Raw genomic sequence first — 24,330 nt, 5'->3', positions numbered from 1 at the left:
CTTCCCTCAATAATCTCCTGCCATTCCTCCTACTGACTGAACCCAACCGGAAACAATGAGCCACAGGGCAAGAGAGTCTGGGTGAAACCCTCCATGGGGATCAGTACCCAAGCCACAGACCCAGGGAAGGCAGTCAGGTGAAGAATAACTAGCACATTTGACTTCAAGCCAAGGTAAATCCTAGAGTGGCTATAAACCAAAGATTTTATCTTGCCAAATGCTATTCTCATCCCCTAAGATCCTGAAATTTTCTGACAAGCGTTCATCAGTGTGTGAGTACCAGCATCCCAGACCTCAATTCAAATAATATTAAATGTGTTCTACAAAATTCCATTTTTATTTTCTGGTTAGAGCCATGGACAGAGTGCTTTGTTCTCTATGGTTTCAAAATTCTTCATAGTTCAAAAAGGAATTAGATAATTATACCCAGGGTCAGAATCTGGTGAGTGGTATAATACGGATGGTTAAATACATGACTAACTATTCTCACTGACCAAAACATCATTTCATCCCACTTACAATACCCATTTCTTAGGATGTGAAATGTTTTTATGATTCTCAGGCGGAAAAAAGAGTTCTTTTTTAGCAGAATGACTAAAATCTACCCAATGGGTTTTAAACAAATTGATATGTTTGCCATTATGTATAGTTATAAGCTTCATAATTGCTGCTAGAATCTGTAAGCAGAGGAACTTGTACTATATGCTTTGGATACCATTAAGCAAATATAAAAAATAGATTTTAAAAATAACTTTTAATATTTAAAAAGAATATGAAGTATTTACACTCTCAATAAATTCGAAAGTCAGATTTTTAGACCGGATTCACCCAGGTGTGACCTAATAGCCTCCACAGTTGTGTGTCACATGCTTTTCTCCCTTCCCTCCCCAGGGCCTCTCCAGTGCTGTAGTGTGGGGGTGCCATGAGAAACCACTCCAAGTCCAGCCGTGCATAACTCAGAAGTGAACACGGTTGGCGAACTTTTGACTAGGGACATGGGAGCTATGGATAAATGCCCCATTTCACCCCCCAGATTAATGGTTCGTGGAACCAAAGAAATCTTCATCCGCGGCGGTGGCGATGTTTGGGGAACACCTCCCCGTATTGGTGCCTCCTGCCTTTTACCCCTCTTCCTTGCTTTTCTTCACATTCTCCAGCCGAATACTGATTTTCAAGTCTTTGTCTCAGGCTCTGCTTTCTGAGGTACCTTAGCTAGGACACCTCAACTTCAACTATGCTTCAGTTCTCTCCTTTCCCACACTAATCTGGCAAGCTTGTGTTCTTTGTTTTAATCAGTCCTGCTCAGAGATTGAGAAAGGAACACTGACCTTTAACTGTCTCTCGGAGAAAACACAGTGTTCTCGTAGTCACTGATAGAAAGAAGGTTCTGCCCTCATTTTTTATCATCATCTCCCCCTTCTTTTTTCCCCCTTTGATCCAACTTCAGATAGAAAGAATAAGTGAAAGTTAAGTTTAATGAAACAAAATTTTCAAGGCCAGTTTTGTAAAATAAAATAAAATAAAAAACACCAAAACAGAGATTTTCAGTATTATAAAATATCCATACAGTTCCTATAAGGTTGATTTAATAAGATCTGATCTATATTTCCCAAATCAAATTTTGGAACCAGAGTCAGGTATTTGAATCTAGACTGTGTCCTTGTATCTGCTTAAGAGTTCTACAAGGAACCTATCAGAAGAAAGGTTTTTAAAAATGCAAAACAATTTAAATTCCATCTATTCCACCCCTGGAAAGTGTACTGCTACATTTCTTTGTGATTAGAATAAATTACCCAAGCAAACCTATGCTCTTGTTACTACTGCTATGTAACAAAATGACCTAATGCTATGTAACAAATGACCTCAGTGGCTTACTGTGGCCATTTTATTTTGCTCTCGATTTTACACGTCGGGAATTGGGGAAGGGTTTAGCTGGGTAGTTCTCGTCTGAAGGTTGCTGTGTGGTTGTAGTCAGATGGTTGTGCCGCTGTCATCCAAGAGCTCAACGGGGCCATGGCTGTCTAAGATGAAGCATTCACAAGGCTAGCAGCAGTTGACACTGCCTGTCAACTGGGAGCTCAGCCAAGACTGTCTACCAGAGCGGCGACATTCAGCCTAGTAGGAGAGGGGAGCTTCTCACCTGATGGCACAGAAAGCATTCTGAGAAAACCAGGCAGAAAGCACTCCAGAAAACCGTTGCCCCGCCTCCAACGTCACACAGCGTCGCTTCTGCTTCGTTTTACTGATTACAAACAGGTCACCAAGACCAGCCCAGATTTTAAAGGAGGAGACAAAGACTCCATTTCTAGTGGGGAAAAATGTCAAAGAACTTGAGGGCAAGTTTTTAAACGATGTTAGATGATGTTTACTCATGGAGTTCTAAGGAAAGAGACTGCATTCATGACCAATCATACAAGGGAAGTTTCAGAGGCCAAGATAGGGTATAGATGAAAGGACTGGTTCATCTCTCTTCTTAATAGACCTCAGAACCTCAAAAGACGTGGGCACTGCATTCCAGTATGCTTCTCCCAACCTTCTCTCCCTCTTACTTCGCTCAGGATTAGACGCATGCCTCTCCCAGCCATTCTGGCTATTTCCTTTCAAATAGGTGTTTCCTCAAATAAAATCCTTACATGTTAATGAGTTATGAGTTAATGAGTTGAGTTGAGATGAGTTGAGATGAGATGCGTTCTCTTTTTGAAAAAAGAGAATCTCTTTTTGTATTGCAAACCTACAGACAGAAATCAGAATTCTTAAGAAAGATCAGAGAAAGAACAAAGTGAAAGTTGTATTTAAAACCTTCTCATCCTGGGGGGCGCCTGGGTGGCTCAGTAGGTGAAACATCCAATTTCGGCTCGGGTCATGATCTTGCATTTTGTGGGTTCAAGTCCTACAACGGGCTCTCTGCTGTCAGCACGAAGTCCACTGCAGATCCTCTGTCCCCCTCTCTCTCTGCCCCTCCCCTGCTCAAGCACACACTCTTTCTCTCTCTCAAAAATACACATCAAAAAAAAAAAAAAAAACCCATTCTGTAGAAAAGCTTTAGCAAAGATTATAAAAGTCAAATACATTAAGTACATATCAACTCTCAATATATAATTCAGCAGGCCTCAACATAACCATAAGTAAATTTTTGTTTTCTCATTCCTAGTTAAAATCTCGTATCGTGGATAAATCAAGACTTATCCCTTTTACATTTAAAGACTTACTGCATCTAAGAGCTGAATTTAGCACTAGTCTGGGTGCTCCAAAAAGCACACACCAAGAGCAGATTAACATGTAAGGATTTTACTTGAGGAAACACCTATTTGAAAGGAAATAGAGAGACAGAATGGCTGGGAGAGGCATCTAATCCTGAGTGAAGTAAGAGGGAGAGAAGGTTGGGAGGAGCATCCTGGAATGTTGTGCACCCTAAGGAAGGTTTGGCAAAGCTGGTCAGGGAGCCCTTGAGCCAAAGTCAGCCTATAGAAGAGATGTCTCCCAGGACAACTGCCTTAGTATCCTGCTGCATCCAGTCACTGGTGGGGAGCACCCTGTGGGAGGTATGCTGTACCTAAGCACCGTGATAAATTTCAGAGTGCAGCAGCCGGGGTCTTCGGTGAATTTTGTTCCTTGTAAAAAGAGGTCTGCAAAGGCATGTTCTCGTGACTGCCACATTGGCCATCACCTGAATAATGCACACAGCTAGAGCTATTCAAACACCTAGCAAGCAGCAGAAAGGGGCTGTCCATTTGTAAGCACACAACGCATTTCCCCTGAGGGAAATGTACAAAACTAAGAAAGCATGTGTGCACTGAAATTCCCCATGGTTAATTCCAATACCCATCTCCTCTTTCTCTTTATTGCTCTAAATATTTCCTTTGACCATTCCTTAGGAATCCTTGCTTTTACTTCTGGGTGCTTGGGCTGTCATGCATGAGGGCTTGGGAGACAAGTGGGAGACAAGTGGGAGACTGTGCAGCATGCACACTGAAAGAAGTCTCTGGGTTCTCCGTTGCCCTGCAAACTAATATAAATGCTGATGCTAATTAACGCTGCTACTTTCTGCTAGTGCCTGGGAGTGTTTTTCACAGGGCTCTGAGCAGCTGAATATCAACAATTTCTGGACTTACTTCTTGTAACTTAGTTGGAAAATTTCAGGTGCAACAAATCCTAGGGTGATGACCAAGGAAATAAAATAGCAGAATCAAATCCAGGGGATATGAAAGAGAAGTAAGTTAGCAGGCCCTGGTGAGGGACTCCGTACAAAGGTGAAAAAAACGTGAAAATGACTCACATTTTTACCTGAAGTATTAGAAAATGGTTGTGGACTAAATTGTTGCAGACAGCTCATTTCAAATCTTCATTAAGTACCTATGCATCTCAACCAAATAAAGCACTCTTTGACACCAGTCTCGAAAAAGGTGAGAGAGGAGACTTATTTGTCAGAAGTGGTAGAGAAAAAGGAAAGGATACATGGGCATCAGTCACCTCCCCACCTCCCCAACCTGATTTCCCTCCCCTAGATCGAAAGCAGTTTCAGGAACTGGGTTGTCTCTCTCAACACAGATATGCCTGGTGAGAGACAGGACGCTAATGGCCCATTTCAGACCATGATTTAGTCATTGCAGACCTCTGTTTTCAGGTGCTGGGCTTGTTCTTAGCTGGGAAGTTGGCTTGGCTACAAAAGAATCCACTTAAGGAGCACGTTGTATGCCACAGCAGTACCCACCTCCTGAGTAGAGACACCAAAGTTACCCTGTTGCGTTCCACAGGTCACCTCCCAGTAACACCTACCCATTATGGCAAGGTCTGATTTTCACTGGTGCCCTCAGAAGGGAGAGGAGCTTTCTTTCAACGGCTCAAGTTCTTTCTCTTAACCTAGAATGGGGAAAAATACAAATAGTAGAAATAAAAACATATTGGCTGGCTAGATTGTACTTAACTCGGACAAATCACCACCAGTTATAATATACAGCATGTTTTAGGAGGGAGGTGAGAGTGAAGGCAGTGAGACCAGCTGATTTTCCCACAAATTATTTCATGTTTGGTTTGAGGATCGAGTAAATAATAATACAAATACATGTAATGACGTCTTACTGCATCCAAAGTGGACAAAATTGCTGTCATGCCCTGATGCTTGAAATTATAGCATTTTACATTTTAGAGAAAACTGCCTTGTTTTTATCATTTTCCACTTTTGTTTGCAAATAAAAGTCTGCAGCTGTTCTTTGTAAGCGTGTCTTTGCATTTGACTGGGAGGTGGGAGGGAGGAAAGGTCCCAACTTCTGATTTTAAAACAGAAAATCCCACATCCTGGGGAACTCCTCAGCACTGGTCATGCTGTCAGGGCCTCTTTCTGAATGTAGATGGGTGTAACACGAACTGCATTGCAGGTCTGAGATGAGATTATTGGTGATGTAAGCACCTGAACCTGCCTTAACAGTGGCCACTAGACACAGGTGGCTACTGAGCACTTAAAACGTGGCTTACCCGGGAATGGGGAACTGAATTTTAAGCTTTATTTCATTTTAATTGAATTTTACATTTAAAAATTGATAGTTGTTTTTGGAAAATCATTTTTGAAATAACTTGAGCATGTGAATCTACTTTTTCAGTTGTAAATTTAATGGACTTTAAATACAGATTAGGTATTTGCGATGAAAATTTGCCTTCCAAGTAGACATTTACACCATGAGTAAGCCACACCTCGCATCTTGAACTTAGTTCGGAAAAAAAAGGTAAAATGTCATTAATTTCGTATGAGTATTTTGAAGAGACTGCATTCAATAAAACACATTAAAATAAATTTCAGCAGTTTCTTTGTACTTTTTCAAAAAGCGGCTGCTGTAAAATTTTAAATTACAAGGGGTTCATTTTATTTCTAGTGGACAGCAATGACCTAGACGGCCTGGCAAACAGGAAAAGCCCTCCAAACGGCGGCTTTTACTATCATGAGCGTAAGAATTTGGAACGAGAATCTGATTCCTTTGTGAAGATTAGCAGTGTTTAACATCTAACGTTGGGAGTTACTCATCCCGATTACATTGTATCGTATCCGTATCTGGTTTCGTAAACCCTTCACGATCTTTTTTTTTTTTTTCTTGGCAACATGGAGGACTAGAAAAGAACAGTTCTGATGAAGACTAAAGGAATGGCGGGAGTAGTGGGAATGTAAGGGGAGGTTTTAGACTTGTCACTTCGGGTCTGGCGCCAGCCGTCCCGTTTCTGGATTAGCCACACCAGTGCGTGCCCCATGGCGGCTCCCAAGACCTGCGACTGACCTCGCCGTGCAAACCTGCGGCCTTTCCCGGAACCTTTTCAGCTTCTCCCCAAAGGAGAAACGCCTGGAGTCCGCGAGGCTCCGGCGCCTCCCGGACCCTGCGCTCCGGGAGCCGAGGCCGGGAGAGGACACTCGCGGAGGCGGACACGCCGCGACGGGGCCCCGGGGCGACGCGGACCGTCGCCTGCCTGCAGGCCAGGCAGGGACAGCAGCTGCCGGACAGTGAGCCACCGGGGAAGGCGGCCGCACTCGGAGCTCGAGACGCCAGGCGCGCGGCGGGCACACAGCGGGCAGGCGCGCCGAGGCCGGAGGCGAGTTCCACGCCCCTTTCGAATCCCCGAGCGGGGCTGATGACGAACACAGGGCGCGACGGCGCACACACCGCCCCGCGCTCGCACGACGGTGCGTGCAGGGAGCGCGAGGGAGCCCCGGGCCGTCACCGGCGCGACCAGCGTTCCGCCTCCTCCGCTCCCTGCGCTCCCGCCACCTCGGCAACTCGGCGCCCGCCTCCCGCCTCCGTCCGCGGCCTCCGCCGCAGCGAGGCTCCCGGCCTCGCTCCTGTCTCTTTAAATGGTGGGGCCAACGGGCCGCCCCTGCAGCTGCTGCCTGGGTGGCCCCGCGCGCCGCTATTGAGGGGCGAACCAAGATGGCGGCGGCTTTGGCTTCGTGAGGAAGACGGAAGAGGCGGTGGCAGCGGCGAAGGGAAAGGGATTTCCAGGAGCCAGGAGCGCTCGTGCGCTTGGGGGCTCTCGCGGTCTCCCGCGCAGTGGTAGCAGTTGCAGCAGGAGCAGGCACCCCTCGGCTGGGGACATCTGAAGCAGGGGAGCGGAGCGGAGCCACTGGCTGCGGTGGCAGGGCCAGGTATAAGGAAGGAAAACATGGCGGCGGCGGCCTGAGGAGGCGGCGGCGGCGCGGGAAGCGGCTTCGCAGAGATCATGGCGGAGGCGGGAGCAGGGCAGTGACCGGCGCCTCGAGTTCCTACCGCATCGGGGCGGGAGGCTGCGAAGCGCTGCGCGCCCCTGTCGGGGCGGCCGGGCTCGCCGGGCCTGGACAATAGCGCCGAGGAGTCGGAGGCGAGGAAAGGCCGGGGCCCAGAGCTCGGGCCCGGGAGCGGGCCATGCGGGCGGCCCCGCGGCCCCGCAGCGGCCAGCGGCGGTAGTGAGGCTCGGGAGTCCTCCGCTTGCGGGCGTCCTCCTGCCTTGGCTCCCGCCTGTCCCGGCCCCCCTTCCTGGGCGACGCCAGCGGGGCCTCTGCCCCGGCCCCCGGGCGGCACGATGACCGACACCCGGCGGCGGGTGAAGGTTTACACGCTCAACGAGGACCGGCAGTGGGACGACCGGGGCACCGGGCATGTTTCGTCGGGCTACGTGGAGCGGCTGAAGGGCATGTCCCTGCTTGTCAGGGCCGAGAGCGATGGTAAGTGAAGCCCTTTGCGGCGGGACCCTTGCTTCCCCTCCCTCACCCCACCCCGGCCCTGGGCCACCTCCCTGGTTGGTTGGGGCTAATGCGAGAACGGAGGGGGCGACTGGGGCTGGGGGCGGCTGCCGCCCTCGGGGAGGACGGGCCACCAGCACCCCAGTCCTCCCGGAGCTAGCTAGCTGCACGGGGAGCGCTCGAAATGTCTTTTTCCTCCCAGCGCTTGGTAGCACTTGCGGGGACGAGGGGAGCCCAGCACGCTTGAACTGTGCTGCCTGGGCGTGTGGAGAGGTCGGGGGCCTAAGATCGGGAGCCCGGACTGTTCTTTTGCACTAGAGTGACCTTGAGAAAGGCACTGATTAATCCGATCTTCTGCCTTAGTTCACTCATCTGTAAAGCAGGCGTGAAACTTTCTCGGAGCGAAGAAAGTTCTTAGGTGTTTCAGTCTTCGGAGAACGTTTTGCTGTGCCCTTTTTTTTTTTTTTTTTTTAACTTTTTCTGCTACAGTTTTTTGATCGTGTTGCACGTTGGCAACACTGGTTCATGAATCCGGCAACTCTGCATTCGGCAGAGAAAATGCTGCTTTGCCGTGAGAAGATCGATTTGTGTTCCCCCAGTGTTGTCTTTTCCACAAATACAGATTTTTGTGTATTGTTTGTGTAAACTTCTCGTAAGCTTGGAATAATTTTATACGAGCTGTTTTTGTTTGTTTTTGATTGCTTAAATGTATATTCATTATTTGGTTCAATTAACAGGTGGGGAGAAATTGGCCAATAACTTTAAAACCTTTTGAATCTGCCTTAGTGCCTGTGCTTCACATGTTTTGAAATAGCCCTCCAGGTTCAAAGACCCAGTTGTTTGAAAATAAGTGTTTCACATTTTTCAAGACTTACTTTATTTAGGGATTGCCACTTCTCTCTGTGGCATAGCTTGAGTTTCACTTAAAATGTTCACGTCAGGTGAAAGTGTTTTCAAATTGTTTATCCCGAATTTGAAAACTTGTCTTGTTACATTAGTCTATAATTTCACTCTAGCTATTTGTTTATTAGGATTGTAGTTGTTCTGTATCAGAATTATTACAAACTCGTTTCAAGGAATTTTAATTGGACTTTCAACCCTGAACTCCCCATTCCATGAAAAACAAACAAGACTCACCCTTCTGTAATTGAACACTCAAGGGACATCGATTTTCAATCTGATTTGAAAAATTGTAATTTGGAGTTATATTGGCCACAGGTTATCTTTATAAGGCTACCCAGAATAGCCTAATTGGAGAGATTATTTCCTTTGGTAGGGATTTAAAGGATTTTGAATACATTGGGAATATTTTTCTGAGGCCTCTTATTTGCCTCTTAAAAATACAAGTTTGAATGTGTTAGCATGCTTTTGTGTGACCATCACATAGTCACCACTACTCTAACATCTCCTCCTTTGCATGTTTGGAAAACTTTTTACATAATGAGTTGAAAGAATGGGCTTTGTAGGTTCAGTTAACTTCCAAATGAAACTGTGGGTAGATTTGAGGTCAATTCTTTGAAATCTCATAACTTAAAATAACATGTTTAACATTCACATCGTGTATTTAATTGGACTCATTATGCAGAGTGTTTTGTTTAAAGTATTAAGTGTTATGTTTTAATGTCCTACTATCCTAGGGAATCCTCCTGTTCTAATGTACTGATGTAGGGATCTGGTTGTTTCCCATTTTTATTTTTACCTCTTTGGAAATAGCCCCTAAACTCCCTTCCTCCCTTTGGAAAGTTTGGAACTCTGCAATAAAACAGGTTGAATGGCAAAAACAAAATGGTTTTAATTTTTATCCATTAGTTTTATTTATTTTTATTTATTGATAGAGAAAAAGCTGAACTAAATATAACTGATGTGCCTTTGTTAAATTTAAGATAAAGGAAAACTAAATCCAAAGAGTGGGTTTAGAAAATTCCAGCACACTTATGGCATAATGTCGTAAATAATCTCTAGTTTGGGGGCACCTGGGTGGCTCAGTCAGTTAAGCATCCCACTCTTGATTTCGGCTCAGGTCATGATGTCACAGTTTGTGGGATCGAGCCTTGCACCAGGCTTTGCACTGATAGTGCTGAGCCTGTTTGGGATTCTCTCTCTCTCTCTCTCTGCCCTCCCCAACTTGCTCGTGCTCTATCTCAAAAATAAATAAATATTAAAAAAAATAATTTAAATAATCCCTAGTTTGGTTAATGTTTTTTCTAATAGGAAAACTCCAAATAGGATTCAAAGTAAAAATTTATTGAGTACCTGCTATGTGCCAGAGACTGTTTACTTGTGTCATCTGGTGTAGGTACTATTATTAGCTATATTTTGCAGATGGGGAAACTGAGGCTCAGACAGCTAGCCTATGGCTTGAGACTGTTATTATTTAATTATCATTAACTGTTTATAGTGTGTTTTAAATTCCCATTATTGCTGTCTACTTGCATTTGCTGCTTTATACTTACAGACTCAAAGCTTATTTCAAAGAACATAAAAAAAATTTTTAGCCTAAAGATATTTAAAATTATAGTTTATCTTCACGCCAGATGGAAGTTTTTATATGGACTGCTAATTTCGGTCATCCATTATTGTGTGCTTCTCCCATTCTCCATTATAGGATAATTGAGAATCTCTGTATTTATTGTGGTGAACAAAATGGAAAGTATTTCTGATTTTCCATAAAATGAGCCTTTTATCTTGTTAGAGGCCTTTATACACTACACCGAAAATCAGGAAGGCCACTTCTGAATGGAAGTACTTGTGGCCTCTCTGTTGACAGGGTGCATCTTTGTGTGTAAGTATGTGCCTTTCCCCTCTGAACTGAGTGGCTTGGCAAATCTGTAGCCCACCTTGCCTTGGAGGAAGGGATGTCCTGCAAGCTATCGAGCCCACTTTTTTAGGGGTTCCTTATTCATTAGTTCATACTGGTAAAATACTTTGTACGAACACAACCCTTTCTTTAATGAAGATAGATTACTTCATTTCTCAGGTACCTGCAAAATTCCATCTAACAATAAAAATTACTTGGTATTGTGTTTTTTTTTCTTCTTTCAACTTCTCCTGTACCTGTTAAGTTGCTTGAAGTGAAGGATAATAATGTGATCCCTTACCTTGCCCTCTCAGTTTATTATTTCAGATCATTCTAACGTCTTATTGTGGCTTTTACCACTTCCATCTTCCAATTTTAGAATTGATAAAAGAATTTGGAATTTCTCCACACAGTGAAGGATGTCTTTTTTACATAAAATCATATCCATGTTCTTTTTTTCTGGATTACTTGCCAAGCATCAAGAATAGTGTTCTTACATTTGGTTTTAACCTTAAGTTATATTAAGTAATTTTTACATTTCAAAATAGTTTCCCCTATTGTCTGACTTACCTATTTCAGAGTTTAGAAGGTTAAATTTTCAGTATTACTTGGGGCATGAAGAAAATGAGACGGGGAAGTGTTTTGTCGAGGCAGAACTGCTACTGTGGCGAAAACTAGAATCCTGTACGTCTGCCTCTTGTAGAACGTAGTAGTAGGTAGTGGCTCACCCCCACTATAATTAGAAAAGGAGGTCAGAACACTTTAGGTGGAAAGCCTGTTTTGTTTTGTTTGGGCTGTTGTGGTGATTTGAACAGAGATAGTAACAGCATTTTTTTTTTTTCTCTCATAAATTAGTAAGTAGTATAGAATCTTGTGTACAGGTGGCATTCCAGATTTAGCTGCTAGGGAGAGCTCGGTATCAGTAGTGGGAGAAAGATTTCACTTTGAAAAGTCCATTTAAAGCCCCCTGTTTTTTGTTTTTTTTTTTTTTTCTTATGTAGACCTACTTTTGTAGAAAATCAGTAGGCCTATGGTGAGCAAACCCTTATTTACCATCTGTTGTGGGTGGTAACTTCGACAGTTTGAAGTCCATCAGCTAGGTCGGGTATAGGTGGTCGGGTATAGGTGATCGGGCTGGAGTGTAGTGAAAGTTTGACATAGGCGTGGAACCTCTTAATGTAATGCCACCATTTTTCCCCCAGGCTTCATTTCAGTTTTTAAACGCTGTGTGTAACTTGAGCCACAAAATCAGGAGAGAGGGACTTGGGACACAGAATTGCTATAGGTTTAAAGTGTATGCTGCTGTCCTATCCAGATGATATTTTGGACTTGAAATAACTCATTTTTGATGGTGTTTTATTTCCTCTAATGAAGCACAGTACTTAAGCTCCTGCCCTTAGTTTTGAGCATTAAGGACAGTATACCAGAGATGAGTAGATGTTAAACTGCTTACTGTGGAGTGACAGCTGGACCTGTTCATTCTGAAATCTTTAATTTATCCAAATCTAAACTGTTTCTTTTCTTTTCTTTTTTAAAAATTTTTTAATGTTTATTTTTGAGAGAGACAGAGACAGAATGCGAGGTGGTTAGGGGCAGAGAGAGGGAGACACAGAATCCGAAGCAGGCTCCAGGCTCTGAGCTGTCAGCACAGAGCCCAACGCGGGGCTCGAACTCACGAGCTGTGAGATCATGACCTGAGCCAAAGTTGGTCGCTCAACCGACTGAGCCACCCAGGTGCCCCTAAACTGTTTAACAACCTGAACTTGATTCGTTGGTTGATACTGAAAATAGAACCATAAAAGTTATAGAAACTGTAACATCTCATTTCTCCAGTGAAAGGAAATGCTATCTTCTAATCCAGTGAACTTTCTAGCTAAATAACACTGTATCAGAAGATTAAAAATCTTAACAGTTTTCTTGGAGTGTTTTCTAAGTATTATTTGCTACAGTATTTTTCTTAAGCAATATAAACCTGTTGATTAATCTTTCATTGTAATATGTTTCTGGATCATTGTTATTACTAATTTTTCTGCTATTCAGCAGCACAGAGATGCCAGTGAAATGATATTTTGACCATGCTTTAAAAAAAACAAGTACCGAGTGCTGGTTATGTAGTAGATGCTGGGGTTGGCACTTGAAATTTTTGGTTAATACAACAACCCTAGGGATATCATTTTTTCTAACCATAAGTCTTGCTCTAGTGACTCTTTGATTAAATAGTTTAGTTCTGTGGTCTTTTTTTCCTGCACTCAGCCAGAAATCTAGATTTTTTTTTTTAATGTAAAGTCTTTGCATTTTAAAACATTTTCATGAATTCAGTGTATGAATGTGTGTTAGACTGCAACCCAAACAGGCTGTCTGCTGGCTGGATCCAGGCGGCAGGCACTAGTTGTAGGTTCTCTGATTCAGACACTTTTGGAATGATGCTTCACTGGTGTGCTACCAACTACTTCTCATCCCACTCCCTGGAGGTATTTGTTTTGATCGAGGTGTGTTGGGAATTGGCAGCAGGATACAAGAATAGATTCAAGGATACATTTCATTTTACAAGAGGAACAAAGATGTCATGAAGCAGGGAGGTAAAGTTTTTAATGACCTCAAATCATCTGTACTCATTGTTGTACTAAATGTTTTATTGTCCATCATTCTTGCTTATCTATGTTTGACAACTTCTACTTACAGTTGTCTTGGTGATGTTCTGAGTGGCATTTTCCCTCCTATACCATTGTTCCCCCGTTTCCTGAGTGTACAGACCTCCTTTTTGTCTATATATTTAGGGCATCTATGTTAAGATACACAGATCTGTCATCTAAAAGCATAGTAAATCATTGTATATGTTTAATTCCTGCAAGTATACTGTTGCTGGCATAGAGTAGCATTTCTGTAACTTTCTTCCCCAGGAGATCTTTATACTGTTAGAACTTGGGATCCCCCCAAACTTTTGTTTTATGTGGGTTGTATCTACTGATAATTGCCATATTAGAATTTAAAACTAAGACTTTAAAAAGCTTTTCTTAAGTCAGAATTTAGTGAGAAGAGTGTCCCTTGTTTCGTAGTTTTACAAATCTCTTTAGTGTCTGGTTTAATTTCTTAACCTGCTTCTGCATTCAGTCTTTTGCAATATCAGTGTCAACACTGAGAAAAATAAGGGTGAAAAAGGTAAATAATATTTTAGTCATATTATGAAAATAGTTTTGATTTTCCAGACTCCTTGAGGTCCCCCACTTTGAGGACAGCTGGCATAGAGATTGTTTCTAGGTTTTTACCATCACGGATGCTGCTAGTGACCCATTTGTTCGTATACTTGGCACTGTGTGAACATGTAGGCTAATTTCCAGAACTGTTAGACCAAAGAGTAGTATGTGTTTAAAAGTCTTTTAGATACAGATAAAATGACCCTCCCCAAAAGTTGTGCTGGTTGTCAGTCTTGGTATTAGTAAAAAAAGAATTAATTTTTTTTTTTTTTTTTAAGAAGTCTGTGTGCAAATATGGACTCGTAGGCCTATCAGAGCTTCTTTGACATAGACTCCGACAAGCATTTGCTGTGTAGGAATACACTTTAGCTCACCTGAGGGTGTTTGATTTTGCTACTGGTCTGAATGATAGATTCTGCAGTGACAAATTGAATTCCATGTATTGATGCATTCCTTTTAGTTTGATCATGGTCTTGATTTTTCTTTGTGTCCAGTATATCCTTGCCAACTGGCTTTTCTCAAGTCTTTGATATTGGGGTTTGCTGTGTAGGCTTGTCTTTCTCTAGTCTGTGTGACAGAGTGTCTTTGTCAGACGAGGAGGAGGTGTCATGGAGAGGGTGAGAGTGAATTCTTCTTGGGGATAAGGCATCTTTTATTGGAGAGGATGGGTATGTTTCTCAAATGAAGTTTGGGTGGGGACTCTTGTGCATATGTGCTTCAGTTATTAAGCTAACATTGAACCTACCTGGTATCAAAAGCATGTGTTCTCCTTAATGAGAACCAACTCTACCTCCTGCAATGTTGCTTGAGGTCTGCTGCTACGGATCGTCTTCCTCATTTCTCCCCTGTTGTCTCTGCTACCATGATAAATGCCTCTCACCTACAGTTGAACTCTATATCCCCAGCCATACCCATATATTACTAGGATGAAATGGCTATTCCGGGTACTGTAGCTATAGCAACTGAGACAAGTAAACTTGGGAGAAAGGATTGTGTTAATGCGTATTAACACTCAACTGGTTCTTTTTCAGTTAATTGGAGAAGTGCTCATAACTTGATCTAGTAGAAACTAAGATAGGGGAAGGGAACCTACCTAATAGATAGCCTAGATATAAAACTAGAAATATGTCTTTGTTATTATCTTAGTCCCCAAACTAAAAGGCAGTTTCCATGCTTCACCCTCTGTAGCCTACTTACTGCTTTCTTAGGGAGCATGGTATTTGGGGACCAGAGCTGGACTTCCTAAGGTGGTATATTAGGTCAAAGCCATGGGATGTGACTGAAAATGTGTTTCAGAAGATACTTCCCTTTAACATCTTGAGCGGCCCAGAAAAAAGAAAAACTTGCCAACATCAGAAGCTTCTAGTTATGTGCTTATTCTTGCTTTAGCTAGGGCTTTTGGAGGGAACACTTGAATTTGTGGTTTTTCCTTTCTAATTACCCTTAACCCTGTAATTTTATGGAGAGAGAGTTTTGAAGCAAATGCAAAAGGAGTTGGTACCTGAAACATAATAGTTGTACCACTACCACTTTTTGTTCTTAGAGCGGCCAAGTCAGGTGTGTGTTTTTCTTCCTTCCTTCCCGTCCGTCCGTCCTTCCTTCCTTCCTTCCTTCCTTCCTTCCTTCCTTCCTCTTTCTTTTTCTTTCTTTCTTTTTATTGAAGTATAGTTGACACACCTTTACAGGTGTGGTTTTCGAAAGCACAATTTGAAGTGATAACTCCACCCCTCTGTTTACCCCTACTCTTGAACTTTTTAAAAAACTTTTCAAGTGTAATACATCAAAAAGGCACATAGATCGTAAGTATTCCGCCTGATGAATTTTTGCAAAATAACCAGCACTGTGGAAGCCTGTCCCTTCTCAGTTACTATCTCCACCTGTGTATGAACACCACAGGTTAATTTTTGCTAGTCTTTAAATTTTATGCAAATAGAATTATATGGTAGATATTTATAAGATTCACATATTTGGTTCACTCATTAACACTGCTGTGTGGTATTCTACCAAATGAGTATTTACACTTTTTCAAAAACATTGTTCACATGCCATATAATTCACCCATTCAGAGTGTATAATTCAGTATTTTTCAGTATATTCACAGTATTATGCAACCATCACCACAATCTAATTTTAGAATATTTTGTCCTCTCTGAAAGAAATCGTGTAACCATTAGAAGTCACTACCTATTCACTCCCCTTTCCTCCCCAGCCCTAAACAATCACTAACCTATACCTCTTTCTCTGATTTGTACACTCTGTACATTTCATATAAATACAGTCATAGAATATAGGCCTTTATGATTGGCTTCTTTCACTTGTAATGTTTTCAGGTTTTATCCATGTTATGGCGTTTTTTGTTGTTGTTTTTTTTTTTGTTTTGTTTTTTTTTTTTTATAGCTGAATAGTATTTATGCATTAGTTTTTGGACATTTGGATTGTTTCCACTTTTTTGCTGTTATGAAAAAGTGCTGCTAAGAAACTACATGTACACATATTTGTGTGACCATACACATGTTTTCATTTCTCTTGGGTATATACCTAGGAGTGGAATTGCTGGTAACTCTAGCAATTGAGGAACTGCCAAACTGTTTTACAAACTGGATGCCTTTTTACATACCTCAAGCAAAATGTATGAGGGATCCAATTTCTCCACATGGTTGGCAACACTGTCTTTGATTATAGGCATCCTAGCAGGTGTTAAATGGTCTTATTTGTGGTTTTTGTTTGCATCTCTTTAATGACTAATGATGTTGAGTATCTTTTCTTATGTTCATGGTCCGTTTGTATATCTTTGGAGAAATGTCAGTTCAGATTTATTGACCAAAATTGGGTTGTCTTTTTATTATTTAAGTTGTCAGAGTTCTGTATAAAAATCCCTTAATCAGATCTATGATTTCAATTATTTTTCCCCACTCTATGGGTTGTCTTTTCACATTCTTGATGGTGTTATTTGTAGCACAGATTTTGATTTTGATCCTGTCCAATTATCATTGATCAATGATGTCCAATTTTTTCTTTTGGGTAGATCATGCTTTTATTGCAGCTTAACTTGTTTGTTTTTTTTGGTTCATTTATTTTGAGAGAGAGTCTACATGAAAGTAGGGGAGGGGCAGAGAGAGAGAGAATCCCAAGCAGTTCCTGTATCGTCAGCAGAGCTTGACACGGGGCTCAAGCCCACGAACCATGAAATCAAGACCTGAGCTAAATTTGAACACTTAAATGACTGAGCCACTGGCGCCCCTGTGCAGTTTAACATTTATTCATTCATTCATTTAAACATTTGTTTATTTTGAAAGAGAGAGACACAGAATCCAAAGTAGGCTCTGAGTCAGCACAGAGCCCGATGCGGGACTTGAACCCGTGGACCGCGAGATCATGACCTGAGCCAAAAAGTCAGACGCTTAACCAACAGTACCACCCAGGCGCCCCTAATTTTAAAGAGGCATTACTTATTTTGGTTGTAAGACACAAGACCTCTTGGATCTTTAATCCAGTTTCAGTCTGTTATTTATGTAGTTTTTTGAAGATGGATTGTTTTTGAGGATGTGATAGGTATTTCAAGTAGGTTTTGGGAATGTATTTTCTGCTAGAAACCACGTTTTGAGTATAATTGTATGCTACAACTCATCTATAAAAAGTTAAGTTTGATCCATAATGTACCTGAATACTCTGATTTCACTGGGAAACGACAGATTGCAATTTCTGTTCTAGTATTTACAGGAAACAGTGGAGGAATATTTACAAAGATAGTTGAAGGCTTTTAATAATGTTGACTCTAGATATTCATGTCCTTGCTGCTTTTTCGTGTTATGAATGCAACACTAGACAACTTCTAATTACAAAATTTAAAAGCCCAATAATTGTGCATAAAGAAAATTGAAGCACGGGGAAATTTATCAAAGTTTATTTTTTAAGGGGAGTCTTGGTGGCTCAGTCGGTTAAGTGTCTGGAGCCTACTTCGAATTCAGTGTGTCCCTGTCTCTCTGCCCCTCCCCTACTCATTTTCTCTCTCTCTCTCTCTCTCTCTCAAAAATAAATAAACATTTTTTTTTTTAAGTTTACTTCTGAGAGTGTGCAGAGAGCAGGGGACAAACAGAGAGAGAAAGAATCCTCAACAGGCAGCACAGAGCCCGACGTGGGGCTCGAACCCACGAACCGTGAGATCATTACCTGAGCTGAAGTCAGACACTCAACCGACTGAGCCACCCAGGCGCCCTAACAAAGTACTAGTTATTTCCTGAATATCGCAAGTCTTATGATATGGCCAGGGGGGAAAAATACAGAAATGTGCAAATTAAAATTAGTTTACTATCAGCAAACAATTGATTATTTGAAGATGGAGAAGTGTGGCAATTCTGGAACAGAAGTAAGAGACTTTCTGAAGGTGAAGCATAATGTGGGGATGTACTGGGGAAATGGATCGTATCCAAGTCCTGATGTGTTTCAGAGATTTAAACCCAGGTCATCCTGCTACGTGCTGTGCCATGTCACTACTCTGTGCTGCCTGTAAGGTGTTAGATTTCTTTTACCACCCATTCCTCACTCTTCAGATAATTGTGTTCTTCTTGTTAAAAGTAAACATAATATATCAAGTATTTGTTGGGTTACAAGTTTTATTATATTTAAAATTGTTTTTAAAACACTGTTTCCTTAACTGAAGTTACATTTGTATCAAGTGTTCAGGAAAGGAAATGTGTGTGTATGTGATGGAATGTAATTGTGCTGCTTTGCAATCACATAATGGAATGTTTTGTTTTGTTTTTCTTTTGTTTCCCAGGTTCTCTGCTTTTAGAGTCCAAAATAAATCCTAACACCGCATATCAGAAACAACAGGTAAAAATGTGAAGATGTTATGTTTTACCTTGTATGTTGTCCTCTCAGTTTGGTGATTAAATGAAAATTTACCATTGATTACTTGCAGTGAGAAATTCAAAACAGGTTACAACATACTTTCCTAGTCTAATTCTAAAATGTGATTTCAACCAATCTCTGTATAAAGCAATCATTTTAAATAAAAAAAAATACTTCAAGTTAAACTTAGTTTATATTTCAGATATTCTAGCAACTAAGATTTAATTCTCAAAAGTTAAAACTAAAACAGTATAGTTTTCTGGTTTCTCCCTAAAGAAAAAAGTGGCTACTGATATAATCAGCTATTAACACAACGAAATGGTAGAAACTGCTTTCTTTGCTGTTGTAGATGCTAGTGCAGAAGGGATATTTCTGTCCCTATACAGCAATCCAGTGTAGGTAAGAGTCTGATTTCTTTCATAGCCTGAATAGGACCTTACGGTAATATAACAGTGATGCAGTTTGTTAAGACAACTTTTAGTTTCAGTATGCTCTTTCTTGTATCCTTCAGAGAGCAAGTGATACCTGAAAGTAAATCTTTCTCTATTTGGTACCTAGTAGCACTGTCATCAAAGGGTATTTATTCAGAACCCCCCCCCCCACACACACACACACACTGAGTGCTGTACAAAGCCAGTAAAAGCAGTATCAGTCCCCGCATTACCCTGAAGGTATAGATATAAAATAATTTAGACTAAAGGCTATTACCAATGCATTCATATGTGTATATTACTTTATAAATATATTAACCTATAAATAAATTGTAAAGTGCTTTGCTTCATCACTGACCATTAAAATACTACTAGAGGAAAGTTAGTGTTGGCTTTACTTTGCACATTAGATCCCTAAAGATTGTGACTTGGTTGAGGTCACACAGAGAGTATATGGGAAAGCTGATATTAACTCCTAAATCTGTTTAGTGGTGATGTATTTGTCCAACAAACATTTGGTACAATTGAAATATTTTCTTGATAGTCTAATGTTCTGCTAACACCGTTGCATTTAGTGATCTTAAGAAAACCATTAAGAACCATTAAGATTGGTTGATTCGAGTGGCTGGAGACTAGAGTATTTGCCATTGCTATTCCATCCCTAAATACATAAATTAGTGTTTTGAGGTTTTAGTTAGTTGAAGAGTGGAAGTCATCTGAAGGAAAAGGAAAGATCAAGTCTATTTTGAGGATGAATGAAGAGCTCCGTATGTCTTAACCTATAGGTTAACGTTGGATGATAAACAAGATGATTTTAGGCTCTTTAAGGAAAACAGAAGAGCGATTCCTAAAAATTTTCAAACTTCTAAATTTGTCAAATGGACAGTTAAGAGCATATGTCTAACTGTGCACTGATATTTTTTTGAAGGTTATTTCTGTATTTTTATTTAACTTTATTTTTTATTTTTTAAAATTTACATCCAAATTAGTACATAGTGAAGCAATGATTTCAGTAGATTCCTTAATGCCCCTTACCCATTTAGCCCATCCCCCCTCCCACAACCCCTCCAGCAACCCTCAGTTTGTTCTCCATATTTATGAGTCTCTTTTGTTTTGTCCTGTTTTGTCTCTTAAAGTCCTCATATGAGTGAAGTCATACGATTTTTGTCTTTCTCTGACTAATTTCACTTAACATAATACCCTCCAGTTCCATCCACGTGGTTGCAAATGGCTAGCTGTGCACTGATTTAAGCCTGTAGATGAATCTGAATTTACATTGTACCAGAGTAATTGCTTATGGTTGTATTAAATCTGTCTTATTACTAATGTGATCATTGGTTTTAGGTTTGTTCAGTAGGTGTTCTATTATCAGCAATTTTCATAACAGTATGTATTCTACCTATTTTAAAGATGAAGCAGACTCTAGGGGGTTTCCCAACTGACTAATTTCTGGTGTGTTGATCTTACAATGTTAATATAAATTATTTTGAGTTTGAACTGCTACTCAGTCACTGTGGAACAGGTGCGTGCCTGGTATGTATGATCTCTAGAAGTTCTTGAGGACAGTAAAAAGGAGTCTTTGAGCTGTTTTTTAAAATTTTGAATAAAAATTGTGGATTTATTCTATTAGTAATACTGCACAGCCTATTCAGATGATCATTTATTTACTTCTGGTTGGCATCACTGTAGTTCAGCGAGAGACTACTGGTCCTCATGATGGACAGTTACATAATTGACTGAAAGGAATTAATATGCCGGTTAGGAGACAAATTTTTAATCAGGGGATCCATCTGTGTACAATAAGGGGTATCTTTGATAGGGAAAAGTGTTAGAAGCTTCCTCCATGTAGACATATCTTTTAAGTTACCTTAAAGATGGACTAGCCATGCTTCCTTCTTAATACAGGAACCTTTTATCATTCTGGTAGATGCTCACCTAGCCTTTGCTTGGCTCCTTGCAGTTATTTCTTAGATTGAATTATGTTTTCTTTATGTTGTACTCACATCCTCCTAATTCTGACTTCTCCTAATTCTTTTCTTTGGACCAGCCTGAAAAAAAATGCTATATGGTAGCTGTTCCATTAGGCTTCTTTTTGAATGTAATTCTCCTTGGTACCATTCAAAATTTCATATATGGGTCACAAACCTCTCTCAGTTGGAGGGCTTATTTTTGAAATAGTTGATGACTCTGGAACAGTGTATATGCTTATTACTGTCAGTAAGTTTGAAAAGATATCTTAGACCCTGTAAATATTTTTACTATTCATTAAACTTATTACCATTAAATAAAAGCCTGTCCAAGTAGGAGCAAAGGAGTTGTGGGTGGTAGGGGCATCTTGCTTTTTGAACTACAGCACTTCGGTGAAGGTTAAAAAACTTTCTGCCCAGATAAGTGCTCACATATTACAGATTTAGCCAGTAATTTCATGGGCTTCAGGTGCCCCAGGTAAAGAACATCCAATGTTGACAATAGAGAGATGAGAGAAGGAATTTTGTTTATTAATCCCATCCTCCTAATGTGCCCTAATTAATGAATGCTCAGGCTTCCTTTCTGGGCATTGTGACTAGAGCATAAAATGTAACTAGTGTGCAGGCAAAGGATTGACACAGTGTTTAGGTATGTATCTTTTAGTACATTTAGATTGGTCGCTTTGTAGTACTTTTTATTTGTTAACTTCTCCTTAAGGAAAACATTGTTTTCATTTTATAGCCAGGTATACAGAGGCTTGGCAATTACCAGTATGGATGTTGCTGAGTACTGTTCACACGCAATTCCTTGTTGCTTTGTTTATTTAAGCCTTATACTTTAAAGTAGTTTGTGATAATTGATACTAATCAGACTTTTTTTTTTTCTCTCAAGGATACTTTGATTGTGTGGTCTGAAGCAGAAAATTATGACTTGGCCCTTAGCTTTCAAGAAAAAGCTGGATGTGATGAAATTTGGGAGAAAATATGTCAGGTAATTTTAGGAAACTAGAAAGTTAACATGCTCTCTGAGTATATTGTTTTTTTGCTGCGCTTTTAGCTAATGCCCAAGATTTTAAATAGCATTTCATATTTCTTAAATTCACTGTTGGTCTGTGAAAAGCTTGATTTATAGGCAAGTGCAATTTATCTACCTCAATCTGTGCTGAACTCCACACTTTCATATCCAGCTGTCTTTGAGAGCTCCTCTGTGAGTGTTCACTAGTGTCTCATTTAATAGTTCAGAACCGAACATAATCTCCTCTGAATCTGTTCATTCTCCCATCTCCCTCATCTCAGTAAATGCCATCCAGTTGCTGAAACCAGAAACTTGTGGGTCATATTTATCCTTCCTTCATCACTTAACATCCATTCAGTCCTTCAATTACAAATTTTAAATTCGTTCACTTCCCTTTATTTTCACTGCTATCACAGTTTACTAAGCTACTGTCATTTCTTGCCTTGTTTATTGCTTTCACCCTGACTGGTCTTCACAAATCCATACCACAGCTAGAAGGATCTTTTTAAAAATGGCAATCTGGGGCGCCTGGGTGGCACAGTCGGTTAAGCGTCCGACTTCAGCCAGGTCACGATCTCGCAGTCCGTGGGTTCGAGCCCTGTGTCAGGCTCTGGGCTGATGGCTCAGAGCCTGGAGCCTGTTTCCGATTCTGTGTCTCCCTCTCTCTCTGCCCCTCCCCCGTTCATGCTCTGTCTCTCTCTGTCCCAAAAATAAAAAGTAAACGTTGAAAAAAAAATAAATAAAAATGCCAATCTGATCTCACTTTGTTCAGTAACTTCTAGTAGTTCTTGACTATCTGTTCCACCTCATCTTGCGTGTTCTCAGTTGATTCTGGAATTTCCTAGTGACTCTGGTACCTCTAGTCACATGATCTCCACCGTCTTGTCGGGTATGTATTTGTCATGCACTCTGTTTTGCATTTATTATATGCTAAAGCCACTGGCTCTTGTTATAGACTCATTTAAACGATTGCATCCTAAGGACAGTTTCTCAGTCTCCACACTTGTTTTTGGAGAATAATCCACACTTTAATTGGAGAATAATCTTTAGCAGGTTCTTTAATTTATTGGTTCTCAAAGTGTGGTCGTCAGACCAGCAGTGTGACCTGAGAACTGATAGAAATGCAAATTCTGAGACCCCCACCCTGAGACCTACTGAATCGGAAGTTCTGTGAGTAGGTCCTAGTAATTGTATTTGAATTACATTTGAACAAGCCTTCCAGGTCACATTTTCTCTGTAAAGGGCGGGATAGTTGTTGGCCATGCAGTTTAACAGCCATTCAACTCTCCTGTTGTAAAATGAAAGTAGCCACACGTGATGCATACCTAAAGAGCGTGGTTCTCTGGTAATAAGATTTATTTACAAAAATTGGTGGTGGGCCATGTTTGGCTATCATTTGTCAGTTCCTGTTTTAGGTGATTCTCAATGCCCCCCGAAGTTTGAGAGCCATCGCTTTAATAAAACTGCAGTGTCCTTGAGGCACAGTGTTTCCTTATTTGCAGAATTTATTTCTGCTTGATCGCCTATTCAGCTGTGTTCTTGACATATTAACGTGACCAACAAACTGTCCCTTTTTGCTAATGTGTGAAAGACTGACATTTATATCTGAATTCCTTTTTCTTCATTCTTGTTCTTTGCTTTCTTTCCCATATGTTTGTTTTCATAGCACTTGCCTCCAGATTTTGTCCTGTGTGTAGTAGTTCTCCCATAGAGAGAGGAGATTGAAGAGCTCGGTATACTAAGGGCACCCACCCATTGCTCAGACAGACCTTGTTCTCCTTCACTTTTCTGAGTTGAACAAGCTCACCCTGGACACAGTCTATTAGGGCCAATACTCACACCTGGGACTCCATGTGTTGCTGTCATGACACGCTTTAATAAATTTAATAAATTGCCTTTAATAAATTGTCACATCCTCACTATACGTATCCTTAGGCTGTAATTCTTCATTTACACTTGGGCCATAGGTAGTAGTATTTGTATACTTTGTCTCTAGTAACTTTCCTAGGACTCACTGGCTATTTTATGATTTTCTGATCTTCCCCTTCAACTTGTGCATACTTTAGATTCAAATTGTTGTTTCTCAGTCACAGTCTTTCATGATCCTGTCTGTACTTCTTAATTTCTAGATCCTAGCTCTAAGGAATGCATTACCTTTTGCTCTTTTGAGATCTTAACATGTTTTTCTTACTCTTGAACTCTGCTCATTTCTTGATCTAGAAACAGCAAAAAGTCTCCCCCATTTTCTAGTATCCTCCTTGATAGTAGATACTAGGTTTGTATATATCTCTTCTTCCTTACACTTTTCATGGCCTCCACATTCTCATTTTCATTTCATTTCTAAGACTTATCCTTTCTCTTAAGGAAGACTTGTAGCTT

General features: G+C 40.8%; 1 protein-coding gene and 1 long non-coding RNA gene across 3 annotated transcripts in view; one reads left to right on the top strand and one right to left on the bottom strand.

Annotated features, from left to right (window-relative positions):
- Positions 1-739: 739 nt before the first annotated feature.
- LOC115516790 lies at positions 740-6,379 on the bottom strand. Its single transcript, XR_003969667.1, has 3 exons — positions 6,264-6,379; positions 4,777-4,860; positions 740-2,140 (listed from the first exon to the last, which is right to left on the bottom strand). It is a non-coding gene; the product is annotated as an uncharacterized LOC115516790 (long non-coding RNA).
- A 1,036-nt stretch (positions 6,380-7,415) lies between these two features.
- PPP4R3A (protein phosphatase 4 regulatory subunit 3A) overlaps positions 7,416-24,330 on the top strand; it is a 37,272-nt gene continuing 20,357 nt past the window's right edge. For both annotated transcript variants that reach the window (XM_030319799.1, XM_030319798.1), the window contains exons 1-3: positions 7,416-7,678; positions 18,465-18,520; positions 21,829-21,927. In XM_030319799.1, the coding sequence (XP_030175659.1) occupies positions 7,537-7,678; positions 18,465-18,520; positions 21,829-21,927 (297 nt within the window). In that variant the 5' untranslated portion in view covers positions 7,416-7,536. The remainder of the gene's footprint in view (positions 7,679-18,464; positions 18,521-21,828; positions 21,928-24,330) is intronic.

Source organism: Lynx canadensis, chromosome B3 (assembly GCF_007474595.2).
Source record: "Lynx canadensis isolate LIC74 chromosome B3, mLynCan4.pri.v2, whole genome shotgun sequence".
Lineage (NCBI taxonomy): Eukaryota > Metazoa > Chordata > Mammalia > Carnivora > Felidae > Lynx > Lynx canadensis.
The sequence above is the reverse complement of the archived record's forward strand: the minus strand, read 5'-3'. Positions and strand labels throughout refer to the sequence as shown.